Source organism: Manihot esculenta, chromosome 14 (assembly GCF_001659605.2).
Source record: "Manihot esculenta cultivar AM560-2 chromosome 14, M.esculenta_v8, whole genome shotgun sequence".
In the NCBI taxonomy this organism is placed as follows: Eukaryota; Viridiplantae; Streptophyta; class Magnoliopsida; order Malpighiales; family Euphorbiaceae; genus Manihot; species Manihot esculenta.
The window spans coordinates 28,366,776-28,376,010 of NC_035174.2; the positions used below are offsets into that span (position 1 = coordinate 28,366,776).

The window sequence follows — 9,235 nt, forward strand, 5'->3', positions numbered from 1 at the left end:
AGTAGCTTGTCCCACAAGCTGGACATATACCCTGACGCAAAACTGGTCAAGCAAAGGAAAAGAATGTATGGAGCAAAAAAAAGAGAAGCCATGGGGTCGAAGGTAGAAAATTTAATGGAAGCTAAATTTGTAAAGGAGGTAGCCTACCCAAAGCGGCTAGTTAATCCCATCCTTGGAAAATAATCTTATGATAAATATCAGATATGTATAGACTTTACTGATCTCAACCAGGCCTATCCTAAAAATTGTTATCCTTTGCCTGATATTAATAAATTGGTTGACGCAACAGCCAGGTTTGAGTATTTTTTCTCTTTGGATGCTATGTTAGGTTACCATTAAATCCCAATGCATGAAACAAATGAAGAAAAAATCTCGTTCATAACTGAAGACGGTACCTATTGCTACCAAGCAATGCCATTCGAGTTAAAGAACACAGGGGCAACTTATCAATGATTGATGAATAAAATCTTTAAATATCAGATAGGTCGAAATGCAGAAGTGTACGTGGATGACATAATAATAAGAAGTTGATCCTTTAAAGAACATGTAAAGGATTTGAAGGAGATCTTCACCGTTCTTGATAAGTATCGAATGAAACTTAACCCAGCAAAATGTGCCTTTTTCATTAAGGGAGAAAAATTCATGGGCTATATGGTCAGTGCTTGAGGTATAGAACTGAACCTCGAGAAGGTCCGAGCTATCCTAGATATGCCTCAATCCACTTGCATTAGGGATGTCCAGAGGTTGACTAGAAGGATCATTGTGCTAAAAAGGTTCATGTCAAAATCAACGGAAAAATGTCTACGTTTCTTCAAAAAGCTGAGAAAATCTCCTAACTTTGAGTGGATAGAAGAATGCTAGCAAGCCTTCAACAAATTGAAAGACTACTTGAGCTCTCCAAAGATCCTCAACTGACCTATAGACAAAGAAGACTTGTATATATTTTTGTCAGCTTCTGACTAGGTAATCAGCACAGTGCTAGTCCAAGAAGAAAATGAGATATAAAAACCAATATTCTATGTAAGTTAGATACTGAAGGGGGCCGAGGTTAGATATCCCAACATCGAAAAAGTAGTGTTGGCGCTCCTCCTAGCTATTCAAAAATTCAAAGTATACCTAGAGAATCATCAAAGGATTGTGGTGATAGACTAGCCCCTCAGAAGAATATTGCATCGGCCAAAAATGTCAAGACGGATTACAATTGATTTACAACTTAGAATTAATAAATTTAAAATTAAAAATAATTAAATAAATATATCTACATGTTAACTCATAAATTTATAAAAATAAATAAATAAATTCTCAAATCTTATGATATATTATCTGCAATTTATAGGGATATTAGCAAACTGAGCGTAACTATTTTACAAGTCTGTTTACGAGTTTGTTCATAAATTTAAAAACAAATCAAACTCATGAAACTTAACGAGTGGAATACTATAAAACTCAAATTTAACACGTTTGCTAAATGAGTCTAAAAATTAAGTTTAAGCTTCGCTCATTTACAATATAAATTAAGCCCATCAATTTTTTATCGAGTAAATCTCGAATAATTTACGAATAGTTTGGTTCATTTATATCTCTATTTTCTGAGAATTTAATATCTTTAAGTTAATTACCCTAACACTACAAATTATATTGCATCAAATATATTGTTACTCAATTTTATAATGGATTGCATTCTAAATTTGGAGAGGAGCCTCCAATTGCCTTCAAGACTGAAGAACCAATATTTGGTATCCATAAGAGAGAGAGGTGTAGCAACAAATTTTCCATTTTGAATATGGAAGTGTATACATATATAAAGAACATAAAAAGTAGGAAAAGAAATCTTCTAATATGAAAAATAAAACTTCTACAAAATATTGTAAGTTAAAATATGTTATTCAGAGTTTCACTACGAGTGTTATCTGTTATGAAAGATTGAGAGACTAAAATTCAAAAACTTAGAATCTAATAGTAAGAACAATATATCTAAGAAATTGAGGGAAATTCAATTTTTTAAAAAATAAAAATAATTGAGTTTACAATTAAAATAAAAAATAAACGGTTATCTATTCCTTCATATTAGTAGTATAGTGCACATTCTTTTAGTAGCATAGTGCACATTCCCTCTCACTGCGGTCTTCCTTCATGGATAAATTCATATCATCACATTCGGTGGAATTATATTGGAGATTTCTTGCTTGCGTTGTATGCCGACGCATTTATCACTTTGAATATATAAAAAAATATTTTAGTTTAGTAGAACAAACAAGTCGATGTATTATTTACATTAGAATCTTCTAATATTGTAAATAAAACAATTCTTTTATTAATAAAAATATATTGAATTTTATTAATAAAATTTAATTATTTTCTTATAAAAATTATATTTCAAACAAAGTGTTATAACATATTGTAAATTAAAATATATTTCAACTTATAAAGTGTTCGGAGTTTCACTATCAATGTTATCCTTGAGAGATCAAAATTTAAAAAGCTGGCACCGAGATAAGAACAATATATTTAAGAAATTGAGGGAAACTCAAAAAAAATTTAAATAAAAATAATTGAGCTTACAATTAAGAACAAAATTAGACGTTGATATAGATCTCTCTTCCTTCATATTGGTATATGCGCATTCTTTGATTTGAATCCTCTCCAGAGGTCCCCTTAAAGGATAAACTCATGCCATCACATTCAATGGAATTACATTTCGGAAATTTCTAGCTTGCATTGTATGGCGATGCATTCATCACTCTAAATGTACAAAAAAAATATTTTTGTTTAGCAGAACAAACAAGCTGATACTTTTTTTTTTTTTTTTAAATGGAAGCTGATGTATTATTTACACCAAAATACTTGATTTACCATAAATTTAAAACACAATGGCATGATTACAATATAAACAAACAGGTTCGACTATAACGACTACATTATCAAGTAAGATACGAGATAGAAGTTCAATTATGATAAAAAGGAGTAAGACACAGTCACACAACACCTCTCAAATCCTAATCCCTCTACGTTTTTTCTAACCATCTCACAACACCGGCACAATAGATAGAAAATACGATAATTATAGCTTTTTGCAACCACCACAAGCTTGACCTAGAATTTTTTGAATCGAGTTACAATTCGAACCCATGAAAAACACATTCAAATTCATACCACATAAAATAACACCTATCCTAATAATTCCATTAACAAGCTTAGGATAAGCACTGTTGACTGTCCCAACCCCATGACCAACCTCCTTCCTTTCAGGATTTAAAAGGATTACAAACTTGTCATTGATTTTACTGGACATGAAATTTGTTAACACCATTATATCATGCCCTACAACAATCAAAATCCTAGAAGCATAAACTTATATAAAGTTAAAAATCATTATTCTTGATAATTTGCAAATAGCACATAATCTAAAAGCATAATCCACAGCAGTGATGGGTACTATTCCTATATAAATTCAAAATATGTCCATCAAATTAAAAGACACTACTGCGTACCTTTCCTTGCGCTTCTCCAGAAACCGAGCCAATGATGCTTTACGAGCCTGAGGTGCAGCCACTGCAAAGACAGCAATAATAATACATGTTATAATGGCAGTACATGCATAACAAGAACAACTTAATAATGATTCAAAATATTTAGAATTAAAGTCACACCTGTTGGAATCAGAGTTGCAGAACTTGAACCAACTGTCTTTGGTGGTTCTGTTGAGTTATTTGTGGAAGCTAAAGGTCCCATTAACTTTACTGTTGCCAATTCATTATTGCTAGTAGAGGTAACAGCAATGGGGCTTGGAAGACCTGAGCATGTATGGGTTTTGTTCCCTACATAAGCAGAAGGCCCCTGGATTGGTGCCTGCACTTGAGCCGGGGAAACTGTTTTATCCTGAGTTACTGAAGACCCATGTCCAGCTAACAGCATAATAGCCTGAGCCTGTAATGTATAAACAAGTAAACAATTAATAATAAAAAGAGCACCACTGCCACTAACAAAAGGTTCAGGAAGCATAGAGGAACTGTACCTTCTCGGGACAAATATCATCATAAACACACACAGAACCAGCATAGAATATGGTCAATTGAGCAGTAGCCACAGAAGACTTTGATACATTTCTATAAATTAAAATCAGCATCATATCAGTAATTCCATCCATCTTTAAAGCATACTGTTAGGTAAAAACACTTGCAGATACCTAAGTTCGGTGGTACGCACAATGGAGCTTGGAGTGGGATGAACAGATACTGAGCTTATGATTGGAACTCGTCCAACAGATTGCGAGTTCAAGGAATTATCACCCACATTTTGCCCAGAGGAAGCAAAATGGCAAGCAGTAATTGTTTGACTATGGTTGGAAACTGGGAATATCCTCATTTGCTGGGGGCGATGAACTGGATATGCATCAAAGTGTTGCACTGCATAATGTTTTGCTCCTTGTTTATCAGGAATCATATTCTTCTGCAATTAATTCAAATAAATAAGGAAAATGAACAAGCATATCTTAATATTGAACAAGATTAATCCTTTAAATTCATATTGACATACTAACTGCCAGGGCTGCACTATATAACAACTATCAACTAATAATCTATCATGGGTACCATAGAATCTCATTTTTCATCTTAAAGGTAAAGTTCATTTTCCTGGATACGGAAGTAAAATTTGTTGAACAGCAGGAACATAAGTTACCAAAATATTAGAAAAATGGGCCACATAACAGCAATGACTAACATGAATCATGCAAGAATATGGGTTCTGATTAGAATCAAAAGCATCGGCAGTAGAAATGGGACTAAAACCAGAGGATATGTGATCATGAGTCGTCTTTCTTGGCTTTTCTTCCACACCAGACTTAAAGGACAAAAACTGAGGAATGGCAGAAACCTTGTTTGAGAAAGACAACTGCATTGTTGAACCTCTCATTGGAACTGCTAAACCAAAGGAAAATTGAAATGAGTTGCCCATGATTGAAGTCTCTGATTAAAACTTCATTGCACCTGGCCAAGCACTACCAACCAGAATATACAGTTCCTTTTTTTAAAAAAATTAATTTCTCACATCAGATATTATAATAATGGTTTGTTTGTATGGTGGACAAATACTTTATAAGCAATATGCATTGTTTTTTCTGTCAAGCACTATCATTAAGAACATCAATATTTCTTTTATAAAGGCAACTCAACATCACCCATTATTTTATCACTGAACCAGCTCATGTGCATGTTAGCAAAAACATTATCCTATCTCAACGCAATAAACTCAAAAGTCAAAAGTAGGAACTTCAAATATAAATATATCAATTTCAAAAGAATATTAAATCTAATTAACTAGTAGAATATTCTTTTTAAGGAAAAAGAATTATATAATAAGCACTGAAATCTATATTCCAAGGGCCGATTCAGCCATGATTTGGACTCGGGATCACCCTGATTAACAGTTTATTAGTTGAAACTGGCTCCAAATTATAGAGACTGATTTTGGTTCTCTTATCTCAACGCTAAACCAGAACTAGACTGAAACCAGGCTGGCATGCTTGCAATAAAGAAATTGAAGCTTGTGCTTAAGATATATATTTGAATTAAAACAATATTCTCATTAAGGTTTCTTGTAGAAGAAACTATTTTTAACCCACGTTTGGTTGATGAGAAAACTTTGTAAAAGAAAAAACAGAACGAGAACCAATTCACATGATTAAGCTTCGAAGTTCCAAAAGATGCAGAAAAAAGCAGAAAATCCGAATTCATTTTATTACCTAAACATGGAACCAACCCAAAAGTTTAATTTAAACTCAATGGGTGCCACAAGTAGAGTGGAAAGTTAAATATTTTGTCTTTCCTTATCTCGAACTTTCTCAACAGCCAAACAAACCAAAACAAGTTCAACAGAGTTTCAAAACAGAAACAGAGAAGAAGGAGAAGAAAAGCATACCCGAATCCTTATAGCCATCAGCTACCTCCTTTTTCACCGTAACCTGGACATTTTTCAAACCAAGACCCAGAAAATCTCTCTCCATGATCAAACCCACGAAGAAAATAATATTACTGGAAAACAAAACCCTTTTTTTTTTCTCTCGAGTGAGTTTACTCTTACCCAAAAGCTTTTCAACAAACCGAAAACAGAGACGATGCTTGCTTCTTTAAGCAGAGAAAGCAAAGAAGAGTTGAAGAGAGAGATCGAGAGAGGCAAGCCAAGACCGACTGGTTTGTCATTTTATTCGATTAGACCACGTTTGTCTTGCTGATAAATAAAATTATAAAGGAAATAAACTTGCTAAATATCTCATACATTTTAATTAAAATATGTTTTCATCCTTATCATGCTCAAAATAAGTTATAGAAAGTAATGTTGAATAATCTTAGATAAAAAGCCAATTTTATATTTTTAAAATTTTTTAATAATTACTGATATATTATATTAATATATTAAATTAATTTAAAAGGTAGTGTTCAACATTTTATAATTATAATTTGAATATTTAAGAACTCAAAACTGTAATTATTGAATTAAATATAATAATTTATTTTTGAAAAAAAAGTGGAAATTGTAGGCAAGACAGCACGTGCGTTAGACAACTTAAAAATTCGTTGGCTCTTTTTTTTTTTTATTAAAACAAAAATTGATTGGCTGTTGTTGAAGGCGGAAGGAAAGGTAGATTTAGTGTCAGTTTAGTAAACACGTGGTTGTCTCGTGAGTTTTTAAATGATTGTCCCCCGTCCGCCGTAAAGAGAATGCTTCCTGTCCCTGTAAAAATAAACCTTTTTTTATAATTATTTTAATTTAATCATAATTTTATTATCCTACTTGTATCGAATTAAGATTTTTATAAAATATTTATTTTACATATAAAAATTATATCTTAAATTTTACAGTAAATTTTGATCGCACTTAACTTTTATTATCCAATAAGTCCATATTCGATCGAAATTTATAATAATCTTTTAAAAAAAAAAATTCAAAATTAACGACTTTTAAAAATATAACAAAAGAGTTATAAACTTATCATAAAATTTAAAATAAAAATTCTATCATTTAAAAAATTAATTTTATATTTTAATTATTTTTTAAATATTTTTATAATTTTATATATCAAAATTTTTTTCTATTATAAATAGTATTTCCGTTCTTATTTGAAGTTTTTTTTAATTTTTTAAAATTTTAATAAAATTTTTTAATTTTTAATCTCTCATTTTTTTATATTATCTTAATATTAATTAAAATTTCTAACAGAATCTAATAAGTCCATTACTATCATCTGTTATTTGAATCTGATGCACTATTATTAATTCAAAACATTCATCTATCTGATGTTAATTCATGCTTCATATTTTGGTGTTGTGATTCTCATTTGCTAGAACTAGCTTTTTCTCTATTATTATTATTAAATAGTCATATACGTATATATATACACTGCATCATGGGTAATTTACAACTTTCTGTATTCTCATTTCTCCTGGCTATTCTATTGTTGTATTTCCTTAATTTTCTCTGTTTTTTTTTTTTTTTTGTATTAAAACATTTGCTTCTATATTTGGTTTTCAAGAATTAATGGGATAATGTTTCTCCTAATTAAATTTCTTGCAACAACTATAATATATGATTTAATGCGGTGAAATTACAGTGAACTTTGCTACATCGTGGTATTTGTGGACGACTTTGTCGGATGCACATGGGTGAAGTTCTTTAAAAATAAGCATATTAATTTGAAAATGCTGTTGAGAAGTGTTAAACAAGCCAAAAAATCTAGAAGATAGTATAAATATAATCAGTTTCCTTGAATACTTTAGAACAACAAATTATTCTAGTTAATTATTTATTTAATTTTATCTTATTTTTAAAAAATCTCTTAAAATAATTCTTAATATTTAATAAAACTTAATATATTTAAGATGAATATAATTAAAAAATTAATAAAAAAAATATATTTTTTTAATATATGTGAAAAATAAAATAGATAAAAATTATGAGATGAAGAGGGTATATAATAATAAAATTTATGTTAATCCCCTTTTGTTCATGATCGTTATAAAATGTTTTAATGTTAAGAAATGTTAGACCAAACTTAATGTATGATATGATGTCCCACTAGAGCATTTGATGAGTGCTCTTGTGTGGGGTTTATGTTATGGTTATGATGCATGCTCAAGTCAAGTTTGGTGAATGAAAAAGTTTAAAATTTTTATGTAAATGTATGATCATGTATGAGATTATCAGGTATGTCAGGTTGTATGTTAGGCTTGCTACGAGTCCCGACGACTTTAAGTCGATCTGGATCCTAGCGTCGGTAGCGGTCCGATTTCGGGTCGTTACAGTAAAGTTATTGATAGAACTTGGGTTAAGGTGTCAATACTATTTTTGGGCCAAACTTGTTAAGATAGATGGAAAGACTCGGCACAGGATAAAGTCATTGACGTCTTGTAACTGTATTGTGGTTCTAAAAATAGTCAAATGGCTCCTAGGATCTAAAGTTTCATTATACTTATCCAAGCTGGGCAAATTGAACTTTAGTAGAAAGGTCTTCACCAAGACCTCTGATCAAGCATAATTTAGCCACATTTTTATCATAATTATTGTTGCTTATTTACACATTTTTTAGTTTAATTTATGATTTTTATCTTGTTTTTACAGAAAAGGAAGAAATTAGAAAATGGGAGAAAAAGTGCAGAAAAAGTACAGAAGGATGATTTGCCCAGTGATTTGCCCAAGATCACCAGCTAAACTGCTCCAATCACTGCCCAGATCAAGCTAAAGCAGAAACCCGGAGGCAACAGACAGCAGTGATATGGGCAGTGATTTGCCCAAGAAACTCGAAGATCACTGGCCAAATCACTCGCAGAGACATAGAGGACTGACTCACAGAGAAGCGATCTGGTCAGTGATTTGCCCAATCACTTGAAGAAACTGGTCAAATCACCGGGCAAATCACTTCGACAGCAGAAAATACAGCAGAGCGGGAAATTGTTCAGGAAACCGAATTTCAAGTTTTCAGAAGTCCAAATCCAACTCAATCACTACCAAAACAATTTCAAGAGCCACGAAAGAGTTTCTCACCTAAGGAATTCCAGTTGCAATTAAATTCAACATCAAAAGAGGAATCACAAGCCAAATTAAAGAGGGATTTCAAAACCCTAGAAGGATGAAACTCTTCAACTATAAAAGGGCAGCCTCCAAACCAGCAATAACATCCTCTGATCAGCAACTCAACTCGCCAGAAACTCTCCAGCATCTTCCTTTTTCTTTTCTTTTC

The 9,235-nt window shown here is 31.5% G+C and overlaps 1 protein-coding gene across 3 annotated transcripts; it reads right to left on the reverse strand.

The window, feature by feature from the left end:
• Positions 1-2,496: 2,496 nt before the first annotated feature.
• On the reverse strand, positions 2,497-6,208 carry LOC110630946 (protein TIFY 6B). 3 transcript variants are annotated; one of them, XM_021778605.2, is made up of 7 exons: positions 5,920-6,208; positions 4,681-4,922; positions 4,187-4,449; positions 4,016-4,106; positions 3,651-3,927; positions 3,492-3,552; positions 2,497-2,742 (listed from the first exon to the last, which is right to left on the reverse strand). In XM_021778605.2, the coding sequence occupies exons 1-7, from the start codon at positions 6,002-6,004 to the stop codon at positions 2,709-2,711; spliced, it is 1,053 nt and encodes a 350-aa protein (XP_021634297.1). In that variant the 5' UTR covers positions 6,005-6,208; the 3' UTR covers positions 2,497-2,708. The 3 variants fall into 3 exon arrangements, with proteins under 3 accessions (XP_021634297.1, XP_043806040.1, XP_043806039.1); XM_043950105.1 differs by having other exon boundaries at positions 4,723-4,919; positions 5,920-6,207; XM_043950104.1 differs by having other exon boundaries at positions 4,723-4,922; positions 5,920-6,207.
• Positions 6,209-9,235: the final 3,027 nt, after the last annotated feature.

Coding starts and splice junctions, on each gene's coding strand:
- LOC110630946 (XM_021778605.2), bottom strand. CDS start 6,004: ATGGAGAGAGATTTTCTGGGTCTTGGTTTGAAAAATGTCCAGGTTACG. Junction 4,923..5,919: donor TGATGGCTATAAGGATTCGG/GTATGCTTTTCT, acceptor CCTTTGGTTTAG/CAGTTCCAATGAGAGGTTCA. Junction 4,107..4,186: donor GTGCGTACCACCGAACTTAG/GTATCTGCAAGT, acceptor TTTAATTTATAG/AAATGTATCAAAGTCTTCTG.